This window comes from Pelodiscus sinensis, chromosome 30 (genome assembly GCF_052426305.1).
Source record: "Pelodiscus sinensis isolate ZL-2025 chromosome 30, ASM5242630v1, whole genome shotgun sequence".
Classification (NCBI taxonomy): domain Eukaryota; kingdom Metazoa; phylum Chordata; order Testudines; family Trionychidae; genus Pelodiscus; species Pelodiscus sinensis.
In genome coordinates this window covers 11,044,599-11,066,637 of record NC_143081.1, presented here as the reverse complement: position 1 = coordinate 11,066,637, position 22,039 = coordinate 11,044,599, and the positions used below count along the sequence as shown (strand labels likewise).

Below are 22,039 nucleotides of genomic sequence, written 5' to 3'. Positions count from 1 at the left end.
GGGTTGAACACAGCACCCGGGGCAGGGTCCGCATCCCCCACCCACAAGACCAATCCTGCTGGAGACAATGGGCCAGCTTTCGCTCTGCCCCTGGGTTGCGTCCCTTCCTAATTATCTCCCACTGGCAGGACGCTTCCATGGTCCGGCTGCCAGGGCCACAAAGGAAGCAGATCCTGGAGACACACGCCAGTGATGTGCAGTGGTATTTAGAGAGGTGGACAGGCCGGCTGTGTCAAGGTGTTCAGATGCTTAGAGGGAGGGGTTCTCTAGGGAGGGGGTGGAATCTCCATCCCTAGAGGTGTTTAAGTCCCAGCTTGGCAAAGCCCTGGCTGGGATGGTTGAGTCGGGTTGGTTCTGCTTTGGGCAGGGGCTGGACTCGGTGGCTCCTGAGGTCTCTTCCAGCCCTGAGATTCTCGGATTCTCGGATTTTCTAACCCAGGCACCCCCAAGCAGGCTGGGCCTACCTCACATTGGCTTCACTGGGGCCTGGCTGAACACCCCACGGAGCACGTATCTGCTCCGACAGATACCCAAGAGCCTTGCCAGTGTGGCCCTGTGTGTCTTCAGCACTGCGCAGTGCCTGTCCGGCAGCTCCTTTCATTGGGGTTGCTTCAGGAAAAAAGCAAATGCAACCCAACAGGCCGAATCGCAGACAAAACGAAAGGGGGGCCCATTGGATCTGCCCACCCCGCTCTGAAATCCCAGTGTCGGATAACGCACTGGCCCAGCTCCACGTCACTAGGAGACTTTCCTCGCTATGGCTCGGCCTGCTCTGAGGGGCGAGTCCCCGAGGTCCCGGCGACGTGTTTTCTCCAGCTCTGATAGGGCAAGCCGAGACCTGCAGCCCCACGGGGAGACGAGCAGGCCCCTGTCATTAGCGCTATGACTGTCAGGGCTTCCCCGCCTCGCTGAGGCCTGGCAGAGTCCAGAGGCCAGCTGGAAAATCAGTAACAAACACCAGTGTCTAACGCAAGAGCTGGAAACGCCTGGCCCCGTCTCCGACGGCCACTATAAATAGCCCTTGGGCCACGCAGTGTGCAGGTCTCTGCAAGGGTCAGGCAGGGCTCTGTCCATCACAGCCTCCTGCTGAGGTGTTAAAGCTTCCCCTCCAATTTAAAGTCTGGGCCGCCGGCCTCTGTGGGACTGCAGAGCTCCCTAAGCCAGCGGCTTGCAGGGCGTGTTGCCTCTAACCGGCTGCTAGCCGCACACCGGGCGAAGTGCTGGGAGCCTGCATTTCAGCTTTCCCTTGGCATGACATTCCCGTGAACGTCACAATGATCATTCGCCTCTTTCTGCTGCTGCTGCTGCCTCGGGCCCTCGGCAGGACCCGGAGCCCCATGTGCTTGATGAAGAAACTCTTCCCGACTCACCCAGATTATTATCGGCAGGGAGACCACGTCATTGGTGGGATCCTCTCTCAGGTTATCTCCATGCTAGACCTGGAGACCTTCCGGCAGCCGCCCCTGCCTTGGTACATTAAGTACTTCATGTGAGTACAGCTGTGCTGTGTATGGAGACGCCGCGAGTGCGAGCCCTGGAGCTGAGTGTTGGGGGGCAGGGGGGTCACGGTGCAGAGCTGGGGGCAGCTTCTCTCTTTACAGGGCAGAGAATAGGCTGAATTTTAAAGAGACCAGTGAAGTGACTAGTATCTGTGTTGCTTGCCCCCAGCGGCTTTAAAAGGATTGGCGAGGGAGTTCTTGAGGGAATGATTGTTATTGAACAAATCTGGTTAAACTGAGGAATGCCCAGGGAAATGAGAAAAACCTCCCAAATGTACCAATATTTAAGAACATCAGATCAGCCACACAGGGTCAGACTGATAGTCCATCTAGTCCAGTGTCCTTTCTTCTGACAGCGGCCAATGCCAGGTGCACCGGAGAGAGTGAACAGAACAGGGAATCATCAAGTGAGCCCTCCCCTGCCACCCACAAATAGACAAACAGAGGCTAGGGACACCATTCCTCCCCATCCTGGCTAATAGCCACTGATGGACCTGTCTTCCAAGAACTTATCTAGTTATTTTTTGAACCTTTTTGTAGTTTTGGTCTTTACAACATCCTCTGGCAGTGAGTTCCGCAGGTTGACTGTGCTGAATTTAAAAGAGATGAATCAAGTTTATTAGCCTGATGCTAGCCAAAATGATGGCAAATCTGATATGGGAAGCTACACAAGAAAGATTAAATGATGCCAGAATATATGGTGCCAGTCAGCATTGTTTTATAGAAGCTAGGTTTTGCCAAACAAACTTGATATCATGAAAATCCTGCTAAACTCTTAACTGCTTATGTGAGCTTATGGATTTAGTTGACAAAGGAAATTGTGATGATATAATATGAGAGACAATGTGGGCGAGGTATTATCTTTTATAAGCTTGACTTCTGTTAATAAAAGAGACAAGCTTTTCCTACAGACCTCTTCTGCCCCTTTGGGGAAGGGAAACAGTATCACAGATAAATACAAGTTGGAACAGGCTGCCAAGTATCAGGTGTTAACACAGTGCAAGAAAGTGGGGCGGGCAGATAACGGCTCTGAGCTCAGAGGAGAAAGGCAAGCGAATGGTTAACAGATTGATATAATGTTTCTTCAAACCAGTGTCTTTGATGCGCGTATGATTTCCAGTGGCTAGCAGAGGGATGAAGTGACAAATTGCGATGGTGTACTCACACTTACCTAGGGAGTTTGATGCGAAGTTAAACAAACGTTTTACAAAATCAGAGTCACCAGAGCAAAAAGGACTAAGAACGGGGTAATTGACAGATCCCAAAACAATGCTTGTAGAGACTGAGCAGTAAAGGGGGGTTTCTAGCAAGGTTAATAGTCAAATACCTTTATCAGGGAATTGGAAGAAAATAACAAAGCTGTTGCTGCTCAGTTTGCAGGCAGCCCAACAATTCGTGGATTGGGCCGGGTCTGCAGTGGCCAACAACCCAATGCAAGGGGATGGGTCAGGTCTAGGGGCAAGCGACGGCAGCCACGTGTGTAGGACACGGGCTCTGTGTGGAAGCCTGGGACTAGGAACAGGGATTAGCAGTCGGGGTGGATCATGGACTGAACCCAGAGTCCCGGGGCAAGACGGGGGCTGGGCGAGCCAGTGCAGCCCTGGGGTGTGTCCGTGGGCGCATGCTGACTAGAAATGGGGGAGGCGGGGGGAGGGATTCTGGCTGTATCGTTCCCCAGGCTGTTACTGTCCAGTTCAGCTCGGCACTTCCTCGAAAGGGCTCCAGAAAGGGCCACCGGGAACACCTCCGCACAGCTCGCTCTAGGCGATTCCTGCCAGGGAAAGCTCAGAACGCCTTGCCCAAAGCCTGTCGGCGAGATTCCCGTCTGCCCTGGGCTCTCAAATTCTCCAGAGCCAGGTGTAGCAGCACCCAGGGGCCGAAAGCCAGAGATCAACGCCCTATCCCCTAGGCCACTGCCGGACCCAGCCCCAGTCCGTACCTTCCAGGAATCCCTTACCCTGCCTTCCGAACACTAGAGCCAGTTCCCTCTCCGGGGCAGCCTGTGTGGGCCATTCAGCTCTCCCAGGATGGGGCGGGATTCGAACACCCAACCCTGCCCTCCCCAGGTGAGAGAGAAGGGGTGAGTTCTATGGCAGAGTAGGTTGGGACAATTGGAACAATTTGCCACGGAACACAGCTGCACCTCCAGCTTTAAATAAACAGCAGCTGCATCTTCCTACGGGCGAGGCAGGGCGCATCCGTGCGCTATGCAGACCAGGCTAGTGGCTCACCATGGCCCCTGTCGGCCTGGCCATCGAGGAGTCGATGAAAGGCCGGGAGTTCTAGATGGTGTGGCCTTTGACTGGGGCCGGGTGGGTGTTACTGAGCCACCAAAGGGCAAACCGAAGGGCAGCCGGCGCGGAGGAGGAAAATCCAGGCAGTGCAGCCAGTGGCAGGGCCCCAGTACTGAACAGCCACTGTCCAAAGAGAGCTGGCTGCACCACCACACGCGTACGCAAACCCAGACAGTCACAGCTTGGCTGCAGCCTGCAGTGCCCCTCCCCTGTCCTGCTGGCTCCTGATTCCTTAGTGTCTCCTCCCGTCCCCCCCAAGCCACTGGAGGACTCGGTCGGAGGGGGCTTTCCCGAGGCAGGGGGCTCAGGTTGCCTCTCCCCCAGCAGCTCTCGTAGAAGCGGAGCCCCAGGTGATGTTGGGGAGCGGCGCAGGTCCCGGTTGAGCTGACTGATGGGAAACGCCAAGGCCCAGACGAGAGGTTGTTCTTAGGCACTGGCCTCGGAATGGGACAGTTCCCCGGTGTGGGGTGGAATCTCCATCCCTAGAGGTGTTTAAGTCCCGGCTTGACTAAGCCCTGGCTGGGATGATTGAGTTGGGGTTGGTCCTCAGCCTCATGCCAAATTTCCAAAAAGCCTCTTTTGAAAGGAAAGTGGAAAAGATCTGTACACTGTGGTTTGCAGCTTGCCGATCTTTTTCCAGCTTTTCTCTGTAGTGTAGATGTAGCCATAGTCATGATTCCTGCAGTTGTCACTTTGGGTACGTCTAGACTACAGGCTTCTGTCGACAAAGAGCATCTAGACTACATTGAGTTCTGTCGACAAAGCAAGCTGCTTTGTCGACATGGTAGTGTAGACGCAAAGGACAGTTTACATGCAATAACACCTTCTGTCGACAGAAACTCTGTCGACAGAAGTCGTTATGCCTCGTAAAATGAGGTTTACCAGCGTCGACAAAACTGCTGAGTTCTGTCGACGTTATGTCAACAGAACTCAGCGGTAGTGTGGACACAGGTATAGTTTTGTTGACTAAAGTCCACTTTTGTCGACAAAACCCTGTAGTCTAGACACACCCTTTAAGGAAAATACTAAATCTTGCTAAAACACAATAACATCTCAAAAGTCCAGAAGCTGGAAATGGGCAACAGGGGATGATTCCCGGTTCTGTTCACTCCCTCTGGGCCATCTGGCATTGGCCACCATCGGCGAGCAGGACATGGGGCTAGATGGACCTTTGGTCTGACCCAGGCTGTCTGCTCTCATGGTCTAACACTGTGGCGGGGCAGTGGGCGGAAGGATGAGCTCTCCTTGCTAGCAAGCTGCCGGGTGTACACCTCTGTGTCTCTCCTGTCGCCCACAATTTTAATCTCGTGCAGGCTGGTGCCCAAGAACTACCAGCACGTCTTGGCCCTGGTGTTTGCCATCGATCAGATCAACCGGGACCCCGTGCTGCTCCCCAACATCACCCTGGGGTTCCGCATCTACGAGAGCTTTTTCATCCCCCGGAAGACCTACGAGAGCGCCTTCACCCTGCTCTCCACCCGAGCCATCATGATCCCCAATTACAAGTGCGACAGGAAGGACCAGTTGGCAGCTGTCATCGGGGGGCTCGGGGCTGAAACATCCCTCCAGATGGCAACTGTCTTGGGCCTCTACAAGATCCCGCAGGTGAGGAGTGGGGGGGGGGAGGGGTGTCTCAGCTCACTCAGATGGGGCCAAAGACTCATTGTGCAACTTGATTCATCTCAGAAGAGACGGGGAAATACTCTACGGGGATTTCCAAGCCCTTCTCGGCCCTCCTGCTGTTTGGAGGCGTGGAACCCGTGGTTCTGCAAGTCCACCATGCGCCCCCGTTTCTCTGTGGCTCTCCAAATGCATTCACACTCCCGTTAGCGGCACCTGGCCTTGAGGGAGCAACACGACCGCCGTGTGTGCAGTGACCTAAGCCAGCTTTTCATTGGGTGGCATTAGGACACCGCCACTGAGTGCCCTCAAATAGCATGGGAAAGCCAGGGTTGTCGGCAGACTCAAGAGCCCCACGTTCCCCGTTTGGCTGGAGTCCATCTTCACATCCGGCTCTCTCCGATCCACAGCAAAACTCCCAAACTAGGCCGTCCACAGCTGGGTCACTTGTCTCCAGATCCAGCCATGGTATGTCAGCCTGCCTGGGCTTCCAGAGCTTTCCAGCAGGAACCTTTTGGGGGTTGGGGGCCACTGGCCCACAGAGAAATCAGTCGGGTGCCGCACGCAAGTGAGAAGCAGAGAAACCTCGACCCCATATGAGAAGCAAGAAAAAAGACACTCGCCTCTCTCCCCTCAAGCTGCTGCCAAGATTCAGGGCTTACACCGAGGGCTCGAGGGCCTGGGGCTAGTAGATTTTGTGGAGGCCCCTAGGCTCTGGGGTGGCACAATGAGGGGTTAAGCATAGGGGAGGAGATGCTGGGGAGTGGGTTGAGAGTTGGGGTGCAGGATCCAGGAAGGAAGTAGGGAGCAGAAGCAGGCTGAGGTGGGGGTGCAGGGTTTGGGAGGGAGGGTGCAGGAGCAGACTGAGGTGGGGGTGCAGGGTCTGGGAGGAACAGTGCAGGAGGGGGTGGGGGTGCAGGGTTCAAGAGGGATGGTGCAGGAGGGGGTGGAAGTGTGGAGCTAATACTGGGTGGGAAGGAAGAACCAGGTGGGGGTGCGGGTGAATGTATTTAGTTCTTGTTTGAGCCCTGTTTTAGTCTTGGCTTCACAACATCCTCTGGCAAGGAGTTCCACAGGTTGATTGTGCATTGTGCTCACTGTTTAGCTTTTGTGAACTCCCTTTTCATGGCAGCTGCAGGACGTAATGTATTTTCACATCAGGTCCCATCGCAACAGTGTTCCTCATGTGGCTGCATCTCCAGTCTAGTCTGGAACTGAACCTGATGTTGAAAAAAAATCCCTGAGTGATTCTTGTGGTTAAGACTGAAGGTTGTTGCTGTAACACCTCTAGTTACTCACTTTCGTTGTCTGATTCATTGAGTGGTTACTGGTTGTATCGACTTGTGAGAATTTCCAGTCCCTCACTGATCAAATTTCTGAGGCTTAGAAAGGGTCTAGTCCCAGAATCAGTCCCAACAGAATTAGGTTTCCACCTTACACATGCTCACTCCTTTTACCTACGTTCTGCCCTGCCTCTGGCGTGCCAAGCAAGTCAGGATCTCAAAACTCACATGCTGATTTGTCCTATTCCAGGGCCTGGCGACTACCACAGATATTGACATAAACTCCCAGCCTCCTTTGTCAAGAACTGTCGTCCTCATCTAAATGAGGGATTATATGTAAATTAATGATCTCAACGTGTTTCCAAATACATCAATTTGTTGACAAGGCAAGAAGGTGTTCCCAGCATAAAATATCCAAAATCTGTTACCAATCACACTCCTGAGGTTACGTGGCGTCGTTTACACAAAAATTCGTTAAACATAACTATCGGGGGGTGCCATTAATTCAGGGCCGCTGTTGGATAACACACTTGTGCTTCCAAGCCTGATGTTCCCTACTGAAGCTAATGTCTGAGCAGTGTCCATTTCTTGTGTTACTTCTCCATATAAAAGCTATAAGCTAGCTCTGTGGGGCACAGAATTACAATCTGAGATGTATTATTTGGAGTGGAACCCACATGCTCACATGACATTACTCTTAAAGAGAGATCATGGAACAATCTTGGCAGGTCAACAAGTCCATTGTGAGGCCCAAACACCATCTAGGTCATCTCTGAGGGTACGTCTAGACTTCATGGCTCCGTCGATGGAGCCATGTAGATGAGTTTACTAGACATAGGAAAATGAAGCTGTGATTTAAATAATCACTGCTTCGTTTACATCAAAATGGCTGCCCTGCTGTGCTGATCAGGTGTTTGGTGGCACAGCGGGGCAGTCTGGACGCTCTGCAGTCAACAGTGGAAGCCTTTGTCAACCGCTCTGGTAAACCTCATTCCACGAGGTATAATGGAGCGGTCAGCAAAGGCTTCCCAAAGTCCAGACTGCCCTGCTGTGCCGCTGATCAGCACAGCGCGGTGGCCATTTTGATGTAAATGAAGCAGTGATTACTTAAATCACCGCTTCCTTTCCCTATGTCTAGTAAACTCATCTACATGGCTCTGTCAATGGAGCCATGTAGTCTAGACATACCCTGATAGACCTGTTCCCAAATATCTCCAATGATGGAGACTCCACAACCTCCCAAAACACATGGCCCTAGTGAGATTTGCATTCACAACCCTTGGTTTACAATGCCAGTGCTCAAACCCCTGAGCTATGGAGCCTAACTGGGCAGGTTTCCTTTTTGCAATTGAACATATTAAAAATTCACCATTTCTGGCTGTTTCCCAATTTATTGTTTCCAGGATTTTTGCAACCAGTGATCTCCTCCCTTCTCCCTAGGAGAAGCCAATGCAGAAGAAACATAGTCAGATTGGTACTTGATTTGGGGGAAATAATTTCAAATTTTCAGAAGAGCTGGCTGGAAATTTTCCATGGAAATGTTTGTGTGCATAATTTGGGGGTTTGGGAGAGAAAAAGGAAATCGGGGTCAAAGGAAATCTTTTTCTTGAAAATATTACAGTTTTCACTGGGAACATAAACAACTGGAAACAAAATATCTGGGTTTTGTGGCTGAATTGTTTGTTTTGGTTTTGATAGAAATTTTGCTAAGAAATGTTGGGTGTTAGATAGCCCAGAAGAAAACTTGGCCATTTTGCATAGAAATTTTCCACCGAGAGAAGAAACCATTCTCTAAAAACTTTAGATTTCACCCAGATCTTTGACACATTTTCTCTTTCAGATCAGCTATGGCTCATTCCACACCATGCTCAGCGATAAACTGCAGTTCCCTTCTGTCTATCAGATGGTCCCAAATGAGACCCTCCAGTCTCTGGGCCTGGTCCGGTTACTGCAGCATTTCCGATGGACCTGGATTGGCCTCATCACTTCGGACGATGACAGTGGAGAAAAGTTTGGGCAGGCGCTGAAGCGAATGCTCACTAGGAACAGCATCTGTGTGGCCTTCACTGAACGGGCCCCGCTTGTGCCTTCCTCTTCCATGGACTATGCGTTTCGGGAGCTCCATTTCAAGCTCCATGCCACTATCTCCCAGACAACAGCGGAGGTGATTGTTGTCTATGGCGACATGGACTCCCTGCTAGGCTTGAAAATGTTTTTACATGCGAGCTCCCAGGCAGCCCTGATGCCGATAGGGAAGGTTTGGATCACAACGGCTCAGTGGGACTTCACGTCGTCTATCGCACTCAACCAGTGGACTCTAAAACCCTTCCACGGTGCCTTGTCCTTCGCGGTCCACACAGAGGAGGTGCCGGGGTTCCTAGGGTTCCTCCAGGCCCTCAACCCTTACCAGCCCCGAGGAGATATTTTCATCCAGCGGTTTTGGCACAGTGTCTTCAATTGCTCCATTCTCAACACCAGCTTGACGATCAAGGGGGGGAGAAATTGCTCGGGGAAGGAAAAACTGGCAGGCCTGCCGGGCTCTGACTTTGAAATGAAAATGTCCAGCCAGAGCTACAACATCTACAAGGGTGTCTATGCTGTGGCGCATGCGCTGCATGCCCTGTACTCATCCAAAGCCAAAAAGGAAGCCACAGGCAAAGGACCTCAGTGGGAGCTTCAAAACATCCAGCCATGGGAGGTAATATCTCTGCTTACGGAAGCACCAATAAACATTCGCAATCCTCTATGGCCAGGTCTACATGAGACCTGGAAGGTCGAACTGGAGTCGGCTTAACTTAAGCCGAGCCTGGCGCTGTCCCCGCTGCGGGAGGTCAATGGGAGCCAGCGTTCTCGTTGTCTTCCCTTACCCCTCGCAACTGCGAGTACAGACTACGGATGTTAAAATGCGGTTAATTGACTAGTCGAGCAGTCAGTGGAATTTCCATCGACTACTCGACTAGTCGATAGGCACTTCTGCATTCCTCCTTTGAAACGTACAAGAGCCCCTGCTGGGAAGGAGGAATGCAGAACTCCATGTGCACCCAGGACCAGCGGGAAGTCCCTCTGACTCCGGGCTGCATGTGGGTGCCTGCTTTGAAATGCACAAGAGTCCCCAGCGTCCCCCATTGATCCCTGGCTCCACGCTGCGCTGCAGCTGGGGAGTTCCCAGCTGACCCTGGGCTCCACAGCGCTTCAGCGATTTAAAGGGGCAGCGCTGCACAGCTGGGCCTTGGATCAGCTGTGCGGTGGCTGCCCCTTTGAAACACCACCTTGAAACCTTTGAAACGTCAGCTCAGCTATGCGGTGCTGCCGCTTTGAAGTACCCCTCCTCCTTCCCCTTTGCTGTCTCTATTTCATAGAGGCAGTAAGGGGGAAGGGGGAATTGACTAGTCAACTAGTGAACAGACTCTCCGATAAGCAAATGCTTATCAGAGAGTTGACTAGTCAACTAGTCCTTAGTACAGACGCCATCCAGAACTGCCCTCAATGTTCGATTTACAAATCTATAGTAGACCCACTAAATCAAACGCCAAGAATGTCAATCTCCGGCACATCAAGTGGTCCTGCTTCAGACAGGGGGCTGGACTTGATGACCTCCTGAGGTCTCTTCCAGCTCTGTGATTCTATGATTCTATGAGTGAAGACATGCCCTGTTTAATGTGTGCCAAAATTTTCAGTAGGACCTTTTTTCTCACGTGTATAATACAATAATAATGATCATTAATAATTTTAGCACATCCACTGGTGTAAATCAGGAGTAAGTCTACTGGGATCAGATCGGGGAGACACTATTGTAATGGGCGTTGAATGAGACTGAATAATTTATATTTTTAACTGAATAGTTTGGATGATTTATTTGCAGAATTGTTTCTTATATGCCAGGAGCTTCTCAAATGCTTTAAGAAATTATTCCAGATGTTCTCAGTGCATTGCTTCTCAATTCAGGACTTCTCAATTGGGGCTTGATTTGTACCGGTATTTAGGTTCTCTTAATTCACTAGAGAACTTTTCCAAAGTTCTCAATTTTCAGTCTGCTAGCTGCAAAATGCCTTCCTTTACAAAGTCACCCTGTGCCGGAGAAAAGAGAAACAGAAAACAGAATTCTGCTCCCAAAGATTGTAAGTGGCAGTTTCATGAATTCAGCGCATGGGCATTTATCGCATTTGGTAACCTTGGCCTCCTTCCCTTCTGATCTAGCTCCATCCTTTTCTGAAAAACGTCCGATTTAACAACAGTGCCGGGGACGATGTGTATTTCAATGAGAACGGAGAATCATCAGCCGGATACGACATTTTAAACTGGATCATTTTCCCCAATGAGTCCTTCGTCAGGGTCAAAGTGGGCCACGTGGATCCCAGGGCACCCTTAGGCCAAGAATTCACCATTAACGAGGCGGCCATTGTTTGGAACAGCAAATTCAATCAGGTGGGGAATCATTCCAGGTTCCGGTGACACAGGGCAGTGACTCCTATTGGGTAACCCATTCCCCTCTGGATTTCACACTTCCTCCCAGAGAAGGGGCACAGACACCTCACAGTAATGCCCCGCTGCTGCTAACCCACTCGACTGCTTCTGTCCAGACAGTGCCCCAGTCCACGTGCACCGAGAGCTGCCGTCCTGGGTTCGTTAAGACAATTCGGGAGGGGGAGCCGCTTTGTTGCTACGACTGTGTGCCATGCCCAGAAGGGACCATTTCCAGCCAGGCAGGTGGGTGTCTCTGCAGGAAGCTGTAGTGTATTAAGCACAGTGTGGGACTCACAAGCAATCCCTGTGCAGGTGTGTGCAGTGGCCGGGGGCGGGGGAGTCTGTCCTGTCCTGCTCTCGCAGGCTAACCGTCTGTGGGTTTGTGATGTGTCTCTCTCTGTTGGGAGCCAGTCTGCGCCAGAGTAGAGCGTTGTTCCCCTCTGCTCTAAGGAGCAGCCTGCTCTGTCTCCCCCTGTTTTCGGTTCTTGTGAGTCCATGTTCCAGATGGTAAGAAATGAGGTTGTGTGACATTGCCGCCTTTCTCAAAAAGTGTTATTGCTTGGAAACTAAATTCTCCCTCTGTGTGATGTGAACATAACTGAAGTATCAGCCCGTATAGAAGGGCGAAGTTGGGGGAATTGAACTCATAATTAACTAATTACTTTTTATAACTTCTCACCTGTGGAAAATTCCAGCATTGTGACAATTGTTTTCATCCAAAATTGAGACACTAAAGTTGAAATATCAAAACAGAATGAAAATTTAAATTAAAGAAAGTAAAAATGCCCTGAAAATTGCTTCATTTTGCATCTATCTATCTATCTATCTATCTATCTATCTATCTATCTATCTATCTATCCCCATACACCCCCTCTATCTATCTATCTATCTATCTATCTATCTATCTATCTATCTATCTATCTATCTATCTATCCCCATACACCCCCTCTATCTATCTGTCTGTCTGTCTGTCTGTCTGTCTATCTATCTATCTATCCCCATCCACCCCCTCTATCTATCTATCTAGCTATCTAGCTATCTGTCTCTCTATCTATCTATCTGTCTATCCCCATACACCCCATCTATCTATCTATCTATCTATCTATCTGTCTGTCTGTCTGTCTGTCTGTCTATCTATCTATCGATCGATCTATCTATCTATGTATCCCCATCCACCCCCTCTATCTATCTGTCTGTCTGTCTATCTATCTATCTATCTACCCCCATACACCCCCTCTATCTATCTATCTATCTATCTATCTATCTATCCCCACACACCCCCTCTATCTATCTATCTATCTATCTATCTATCTATCTATCTATCTATCCCCACACACCTCCTCTATCTATCTATCTATCTATCTATCTATCTATCTATCTATCTATCTATCTATCTATCCCCACACACCCCCTCTATCTATCTATCTATCTATCTATCTATCTATCTATCTATCTATCCCCACACACCCCCTCTATCTATCTATCTATCTATCTATCTATCTATCTATCCCCACACACCCCCTCTATCTATCTATCTATCTATCTATCTATCCCCACACACCCCCTCTATCTATCTATCTATCTATCTATCTATCTATCTATCTATCTATCTATCTATCCCCACACACCCCCTCTATCTATCTATCTATCTATCTATCTATCCCCATACACCCCCTCTATCTATCTATCTATCTATCTATCTATCTATCTATCTATCTATCTATCTATCTATCTATCTATCCTCCTTATGCGGTGAAGGGCAACCTAGTCTAGTGAGTGGGTCACATTGGTGGCCTCCTTCATCTTAGTGGGCCACAAGATTATCGTAGCCAAGAGGTTTTCCTGGGATAGGGCACTTTACACAGTCTAGGTAGACTGCAATGGTAAGTTGGAAAAAGAAACGCAATTTGCGGATCTTTTTCCGCTTTACTGTCAAAAGAGGCTTTGTAAAAACATTGCACGTCTACACAGTGCCAAATTTCAGAACAAAAGTGCTCTTTTGACACATCCCTTACTCCTCATAAAACGAGGGTGACGGGGATGGCGTAAGAGCGTGTCCACTTTTTCAAAAATTTTCCAAAAAAGCGGCCGCGTTCCTTGGACATGGCATTGCTTCACCGATACCTCTGGGACCCCAGAAAAGCAGTACAGTCTAGAGGTGGCCTAACTGTGCGTCTGTGCCTAGATGTGCAGCTTGTGCTGACTGAACTGGAGCAGCGCTGTGACTGGCTGCAGAGGGAGCGCCCGGCTCTCACAACGTTGTGTGCAATCTGCATGCACGTCCCTTCGTGTGCCCTGGCTTTGTGTGTGTGTCACTTTAGTAATACTGGTAGGAAAAAAATACTGCTAGGGGGTCATCCCCCTCTTGACCTGCTGCTATTAGCTCCTGGCATTGGAGGGGTCACTGGCTAAGCTGGCCTGCGTGAGGGAAACACTGGGGTGTGTGTAGATGAGGAGTCCTCGCTTTGTTTCTTTCAGATGCGGCTCATTGTGACCAGTGCCCGGAAGACCAGTATCCAAATCGGGACCAAGATACCTGCCTCCCCAAGACTGTGGTTTTCCTTGCCTACGGAGAGCCTTTGGGCTGTGCTTTTGCTTCTTTTGCTCTTTTGTTCTCTCTCCTCACAGCCTGTGTGCTGGGAATCTGCATTAAGCACCGGGAGACGCCCATCGTGAGGGCCAACAACTGGGAGCTCACCTTCCTTCTTCTCCTCTCCCTCCTGCTTTGCTTCCTCTGCAGTTTGGTGTTCATTGGCCGGCCTGGGCGGGTGACCTGCCTTCTCCGACAAACGGCTTTTGGGATCATCTTCTCCATCTCCGTTTCCTCCGTCCTGGCCAAAACCGTCCTTGTGGTTCTGGCCTTCAGGGCCACGACGCCCGGGGCCCGCACAAGGAAGTGGGTGGGGAAAAGACTGGCTGGCTCCGTGGTCACTTCCTGTTCCCTTATCCAAGTGGGGATCTGCTCTGGCTGGCTGGGAACCACTCCCCCATTCCCTGACTTGGACCTGACCTCCGAGGCCGGGCACATCGTGGTGCGGTGTAACGAGGGGTCCAACGCCGCCTTTTACTGCGTCCTCGGCTACTTGGGACTCCTGGCCCTTGTCAGCTTCACGGCTGCTTTCCTAGCCAGGAAACTGCCTGATGCCTTCAACGAGGCCAAGTGCATCACCTTCAGCATGCTGGTGTTCTGCAGCGTCTGGGTGGCCTTCATCCCCACCTACCTCAGCACGACGGGGAAGTACATGGTGGCCGTGGAGATCTTCTCCATCTTGGCCTCCAGCGCTGGGCTGCTGGGCTGCATCTTCCTCCCCAAGTGCTACATCATCGTGCTGCGGCCGGAGCTGAACACCCGCGAGCAGCTGGTTAGGAAGCCCAAATCTGGGAGCCTGAATTATGAAGTTTCCTCCTTTTGATAAAATGTCTTCATTTATCTCACTGATTTTGTCCCAGGGTGGCTTTGGCCTGGTCTATTAGGGTACATCTAGACTGTGGCACTATTTTGGGATCAGAGAAGAATCCTGAAATAGCTATTCCGCCTCTTTTAAACCCGCCCCAAATCAAAATAGATTTTGAAATAACGGGCACGCTATTCCAGCGTCCGTGTAACCCTTCTTCCACAAGGGTTAAGGGATGTTTTGGAATAGCACCTGATTTAAAAAACTGGGACTGTGTAGACAGCACCAAATTTTGAAATAAGCTATTTTGAAATTACCTCAAATTGTGTAGCTTATTTTGAGGTAAGAATGCAGTGTAGGCGGCACCCAAACACTGACGAGAATTGAAACGGGAAAAGTTCATATGTGGGTGTTTCTTACGGAGACGTTCTGCTCTGGGTGTCTGCGACACAGCTCATAGATCCCAGGGCCAGCCGGGACCACTGTGGGCACCTAGCCTGACCCCTCTGTGGAGCACACATCAGGGAATCTCCCCAAATCTCTTGTAGGGCTTTCAAAATCATTCCAGGCATATGCAAGTCCCGGGGTGAGTCTGACGTGCGAACCTTCCTGGTGCCAGGAGTGTCCATGCTGCACTGTCCAGTAAGCAGCTCAGCATCTAGGCCTTGGTGCGCCCTGACAGGCAGGCAGGCACGGTGCGGAAAGGGGGGTTCCTGGGGGTTGCAGGACAGGGTGAGGTAGCAGATCCCTCTACACAGGGGCTCAGACACGACCACTTCAAAGGGAGAAAAAGTCGGTCGTGCTTTGATCCCAGGCAAGGCAAGAGTCCAGGTTCTGCAGATCCAAGGTCTGGGGTGTCCCGTCCAACAAACAAACGCAGGGCTCTGAGCCGGGCACAGTCTCTGTCTCTCATCGGGGCCCTGCTGCCGTGCGACCCTGCCGAGCCGTTACTGCTGTGCTGTAAGCCCCACATGGACGCCACTGCTCCCCGCCCTGCCAGGGGCCCCATCCCGACCCCATGTGTCTCCTCCAGGGGCCCCATCCCAACCCCACGTGTCTCCTCTACCCCGCCCCTCCAGGGGCCCCATCCCAACCCCACACGTCTCCTCCAGGGGCCCCATCCCAACCCCACGTGTCTCCTCTACCCGCCCCTCCAGGGCCCCCATATCAGCCCCACGTGTCTCCTCTACCCCGCCCCTCCAGGGGCCCCATCCCAACCCCACGTGTGTCCTCTACCCCGCCCCTCCAGGGCCCCCCCCAACCCCACGTGTCTCCTCTACCCGCCCCTCCAGGGCCCCCATATCAGCCCCATGTGTCTCCTCTACCCCACCCCTCCAGGGCCCCATCCCAACCCCACACGTCTCCTCTACCCTGCCCCTCCAGGGCCCCCATCCCAACCCCACGTGTCTCCTCTACCCCACCCCTCCAGGGCCCCCATCCCAACCCCATGTGACTCCTCTACCCACCACGTAAACGCATCCACATTTCCTGGAGCTCTTCTCCCACTCTCTAGTGCCTTGCTATTCCCACTGCAAAACAGAATCCAGCCACCTTTTTCTTCAGCCTTTCCCTTTCTTGGCCAGGGATGTGAAACGTACCATAGGAGGGGACCTGTGGCTATCATAGCTGCTGCTCAGCTGGGACACACAGTGGACAGAGGGCTGACGGCAATTCCCTGCTTTGCAGCTACAACACTTGGTTTACAACTTGATCTTGTGCATTCTTTTGACATTGTACCTATCCAAAAAGTATTTAAGCAATTATATAGCTTAGTATTTTCAGCTTCTTATTAATAAATTGTCTTTTCAATGTGTTAAAAATGGCAAGTGCTACGGTGCTTATTTATTAGCTAATACACTTTTTTCTCATAATTTACATTAGGGTGGTAACTGGAATTCAATTAAACACAGAAAACAACATATGAAATTAGATATTATTTTACAAAACAATCCTTTCATGCAGAGCATTACCTGATTTGCCATATTTTATATAGTTTAAATTCAAAAGTTTAATATATTCCCCTGATTCTTTATGTAAAAAAGGCCCCATGGGAAGAAGAGGAGACGCCAGGGATTGCAATGGGGGCCCTGGAGGGGTGGGGTTGAGGAGACACATGGGGTTGGGAGGGAGGATCCTGGTGGGGTTGAGGAGACACATGGGGTTGGGAGGGAGGATCCTGGTGGGGGTTGAGGAGACACATGGGGTTGGGAGGGAGGATCCTGGTGGGGGTTGAGGAGACACATGGGGTTGGGAGGGAGGATCCTGGTGGGGTTGAGGAGACACATGGGGTTGGGAGGGAGGATCCTGGTGGGGTTGAGGAGACACATGGGGTTGGGAGGGAGGATCCTGGTGCGGGTTGAGGAGACACATGGGGTTGGGAGGGAGGATCCTGGTGGGGTTGAGGAGACACATGGGGTTGGGAGGGAGGATCCTGGTGGGGGTTGAGGAGACACATGGGGTGGTTTGCCAACTCTGTGTAACTATGAGCATTTCTTTTGCTCTTTCGGAGCTCAGCGAGAACGGGTTCTCTCCCCACAACTCGCTGAGGTCCCAGACCTCCTGCACGCTCCATGCAGATGTTTTTGCACCACAGGGGACTGGAGCTGCCCCCTTGAGCCATGTGAGCTGCCGCCTTGTGCAGCCTGCTCTGAGGTTGCTTGGAATGCTGGCCATACAGGAAGGAAAAGTAAACTTTCCCAGGGCTTGCCTGTTCACCTAGAGAGCAAAAGAGGCACCAGAGCGGTCAGTGTGGGGCACTGTGGGATGCTTCCCGGAGGCCAAGAACCTCCACTTTCCCCAACACTGTGTCTACATGGCCATAAATTTGACCAGGCGAGGTTGGAAATTGCACTATTCCTCATAAAAGCAGGCGTACCCAAAATCGGCCTCAGCAGCCATTAAGGTCAATGGAATGGACACATCTTTGGAAGAGTGGACACATCATTTAGAAAATCAGCTTTATGCACTAAATTCACTCTAACCTCCTAGTGTAGCCCAGGCATTAACAGAGGTATTAGGGCGGGGGTTTTCAAAGCTGGGTCACGGACCCACCAGGGAAAGCCCCAGGTGTACCCGCGTTGCGCTTTATTTATTCTAAAGTTCCACCGTCATGGAGCCTCGCAGTTTTGCCGTTACCTGATCCCAGTGTATGCCGCTTCCCGCAGGTCCCAGGTTTGAAAACCACTCTAATAGGCTTTCATGGGTAAAACCCACTTCATCAGATGAACTGGAGTGGAAGTGTCGGGGACTCGAACCCAGACGGCTTCAGTTCGTTGTCTGACCGCAAAGAGACAGGCAACACCAGCAAGGTCTAATCACAAAGCTCTTTATTGAAGAGTGCACACGACAATAGAGAGCAGCCTATCTCTACCAAGAACCAGCCCCCGATTTCTATAGGAAGTAGGGTTATATAGACAGTTCCGTCGTGTCATAGACTATTTACTTAAGCAACCCACCCCCCTTTGTTAGTTAGAAACTTCTAGCGTGGGTGCATACCTTGCCAACTATACAAGGTGTCCTTGATGCATTAGCAACTTTGGGTATGTCTACACTACAGCGCTAGTTCGAACTAACTTAGTTCAAATTAGTTAATTCAAACTAAGCTAATTCGAACTAACGCGTCTAGAACTAAAAACTAGTTCGAATTAGCGTTTTGCTAATTCGAACTAGCAAGTCCACATTGAGTGGACTCTGAACAGGGCTTAAGGATGGCCGGAAGCAGTGCCATCAGGGCATCAAAGGAGGACTTAGAGCGTGGAGATGCTGTCTCAGGCTAGCCGAGGGCTGCGCTTAAAGGGTCCTGACCCCCACCCCGGACAGACAGTTCTCAGGGGTGCCCCGCTTGAAAACCAGTCCTGGCTTGGAGTGCCCGGAGTGCCCACACTGCGCACATCACACCATTCGGCCATCAGCCCGGCTGCACTTGCCGCAGGCTGCCATCTGGGGAGAGGGAGCAATCGGGGGGCCCCCTTGATTTTCATGCACACCTGCTCCTGGGTGGCCAGGCTGGCAGCTCTCCTGCCCTAGACGGCCACTTTCCTGTGCCTAGTGCGGAGGTCGTGGACAAGGTCCACGATGTCTGCACTAGCCCAGGAAGGTGCCCGCCTCTTGCGGTCCAGGGCAAGCTCCCGGGAGCCGCCAGCCTGGTCCCGGGAAGAGGGGGTGGGCTGGGGGACATCGGGTGGGTGGCTCTGTGCCGTGCCAGGTGCAGGGTCTGCTGGCTGGGTGCTGGCAGGCTTGCACCTGGCACGGGCACCGTAGCCAGCCCGTGCCCCTTTAAGGGGTCTGGGGCCAGGAGGGGGGCATAGAGTTTCCCTGGTGTTGGCCAGAGTGGCCACCAGGGAAACCTGGGGAAGGCTAGCCTCCCACTAGTTCAAATTAAGGGGCTACACACCCCTTAATTCGAACTAGCTAGTTCGAACTAGGCTTAATCCTCGTAAAATGAGGTTTACCTAGTTCGAACTAAGCGCTCCGCTAGTTCGATTCAAATTCGAACTAGCGGAGCGCTAGTGTAGCGGCTATGAATGTTAGTTCAAACTAACGTCCATTAGTTTGAACTAACATTGTAGTGTAGACATACCCTCTCTTATTAAGACAGAAGGCGAGTACCAGACAATGAGGAGACGGAGAGTTTTCTTATCAGTTTCTTAAGCAAGCTGTTCAGCTCAGCAAGTACAAAAATGCAGCTGTTCGCTTGTCTCATGTCCTTACTCAACTCATGTCTCAAATTTTGTTCAGGGACTACCCAGAACCCTTTGCTGACTCTTCTCCATCTGTCTTAGCATAATCGCCCTAGGCCCAATTTTCTGTGGCCTAACAGAAGTAACAGAGGTAGGGCCTCAAAGGGAAGACGATCCTTGTACAAATTGCACAAGCAACTTTTTCCTTATATGTACTCCTTCCTCCCCTACACTTCCACTCCAGTTCATCTGATGAAGTGGGTTTTACCCATGAAAGCCAATGTCCTAATAAATCTGTTAGCCTCTTAATGTGCCGCAGGACTCCTTGTTGTTTTTGAAGACACAGACTAACACAGCTACCTCTCTGAGATGTTTCACCTAACATAAAGCTCTGTCTCCTATTCTTCACGGGGTTTTCCTGTATTCAGAGGTGTCCTGGCCTGTGTAGGATGAATGTACCCTCACCTCTTCTGATGGCCCCTCAGGTGCCTAGTTCTAGCCATAATACTTCTCCATGTCTTCCAGTAGTCCCTGAACATCTCACCAGCATTAATCCACTTATCCTCAGTATTATCTCCATTGTACACATGGGGAAACTGAGGCACAAGCAAGGCCATGGGGCCTACAAGGAGTCTGTGTTGTGCAGGAACGTGATCCCAGAGCTTCTGTGTCTCAGGGTCATGCCTTCACCTCAGGGCTATCTTCCCTCTCTGGCTGAACGCAGATGGTAACTGGGCAGCTGTGTAGGAGATTGTGTTGGTGTTACATCTCTGAAGCACTCTCAGGTGCGGTCCCGTGAGCCACATGACAAACATTCCCTTTGAAACCAGGGTCTTAATTTGCTGATCTAGGAAACACTGGGAAAAGTCACCACTGTAATTAACCCCAGGGGGCAGTGCAGGAGAAGTGATATAGCCCTGGACAAGGGACAAGGCCTACAACAGTGTTTCTCAACTAGTGGTACGGGTCCCCGTAGGGGTAATCGAGAGAAGTCTGGGAGGGACGTCAATACAACTGAAATTTGAAGAAAACTGAATTTTTGTTGTAAGTTTTACAGCACTTTATTATTTTTGTACTTTTTACACCCAAAAATTTAATCGCCCACCGGGCTATCATTAAGTTGTTTAAACAAATGTGTTGCAATGGTAGCAAAAAAAATTGTGTGTCTGAAAACTGTAGGTACTGGGGACACTTATAATTTTTAAGGGGGGTACTTTATTACAAAAAAGGTTGAGAAACACTGGCCAAAAACATTATTTCAAGACGAGAAAATGCTCAGCAAGTCGCTATGCCCGGGACAGGAGAAGGCAAGGAAAGAAGAACAGCAGACACCCTAAGGCAGCCAAGGAATGTCCATGAAGAAAGACACACTACTCCAACAAGAATGGAAGGTAAATAACCCCTCCCACTCTAACAGGAGCCTTTGGGTATCCAAAGCAGCACAATTCAGGCAAGACCCAGCCTGTGAAAGGGATTTATGCAAAATACAAGCGGCAAGATTTTCAAAGGAATGTTTGCACCTCTTGTGTTGCTCAGAAGCATCTCAGCATCCGAGCTCAGCCATGTCCCCGGCTATTAGCGAGTGAGATGTAATTGTAGATCCTGTGTGGTACCCAGATACCATGGGAATTCTGAGCCTCAGCTCATTTCACTTATAACTCTCAATTATTTGCCTAGGAGTGGGCACGGCACCCGCTTAGGCATCGTTCCTGAGACTTGTAATGGAATTTCAATACTGAGGCTACGTCTAGACTGACATGATCTTGCTTTTGCGCAAAAGCATCCGTGGCCAGTCTAGACGCGATTTTGCGCAAGATAGCTCCAGTGGCCATTTTCACCATTGGGGCTTTTTTGCGCAAAACAGTCCTCCCCTGTCTACACTGGCTCTCTTGCGCAAATACATTTGCTCAAGAGGGCTTATCCCTGAGTGGGAGCGTCAGTGTATTTGTGCAAGAACACTGACAATCTTACATTGGATCGTCAGTGCTCTTGCGCAAATTCAAGCGGCCAGTGTAGACAGCTGGCAAGTTTTTGCGCAAAATCTTGCCAGTCTAGACGCAGCTTGAGTGTCTTTGACTTATGCTGGGAATTGTGTGACTAAATCATTTAGTGACTTGGAAAATGTTGACCTCTTGTTGACCTCTGACTTCACCTGAATGCTGCTATTTCCAAAGGGATCGATCTCCCTGGAATGTGAGTGTTTACATTTTTGGGGAACCCTCAGCAGGTATACATGGCAAGTGAAAAACAATCCCACTGACTGTAAGAAATTGCCTTCTTCTTGAATCCCCAGAGTGGGCATCTTTGCTTCTGTGCTTATCTGAATTGAATATGTTGTATTTCTTCTGTGAGCCTTTGGCAGGTCCCCTAACCCCACTGCTTGGCCAGAGAGAGGTTGGTGCTGTCTTAGACCCACAGACAGGCAATCACATACTCACTGAATGGTGCAGCGGTACCTGACATCCGTCCTTGGCATTGCTACACAAAAGCTCCTTCACACCTGCTCAGTGAAGGTCTTATCTCCCTATGGGAGACAAACAGTCCACCTGGTTTTGTGGGCTTCAGTCCCTCATCTTTGTCCCTTGATGGGGCTGTTGGCTTTTTAGAGCATGGCCTGGCCCTTGCACTGCTATAGAAACAAAGCGGGCGAGGGAATATCTTTCATTGCCTCTGCTGGTGAAAGAGACAAGCTTGAGACCTTGCACCACGTCGTTCCAATGCCTCACACGTGTGTCTTTCTCCAGCAGCCAACACAAAGAGGCTCCGGCACAGGATAAGTTCTCTGCACGCTAGCACAGTGTGTGT

General features: G+C 50.8%; 1 protein-coding gene across 1 annotated transcript; it reads left to right on the top strand.

The window, feature by feature from the left end:
* The first annotated feature begins 1,274 nt into the window (after positions 1-1,274).
* LOC102444564 (vomeronasal type-2 receptor 26-like) lies at positions 1,275-14,573 on the top strand. The gene is made up of 6 exons (XM_006111317.3): positions 1,275-1,489; positions 5,107-5,398; positions 8,537-9,394; positions 10,894-11,121; positions 11,277-11,403; positions 13,639-14,573. Exons 1-6 carry the CDS (start codon positions 1,275-1,277, stop codon positions 14,571-14,573), a joined length of 2,655 nt encoding a protein of 884 aa, XP_006111379.3.
* Positions 14,574-22,039: the final 7,466 nt, after the last annotated feature.

Bases quoted from the DNA above. Each gene is read 5' to 3' on its own strand.
- LOC102444564 (XM_006111317.3), top strand. From the start codon at position 1,275: ATGATCATTCGCCTCTTTCTGCTGCTGCTGCTGCCTCGGGCCCTCGGC. The intron at 5,399-8,536 runs GTGAGGAGTGGG...TTTCTCTTTCAG, and splicing joins GCCTCTACAAGATCCCGCAG to ATCAGCTATGGCTCATTCCA. The intron at 11,404-13,638 runs GTGGGTGTCTCT...TGTTTCTTTCAG, and splicing joins GACCATTTCCAGCCAGGCAG to ATGCGGCTCATTGTGACCAG.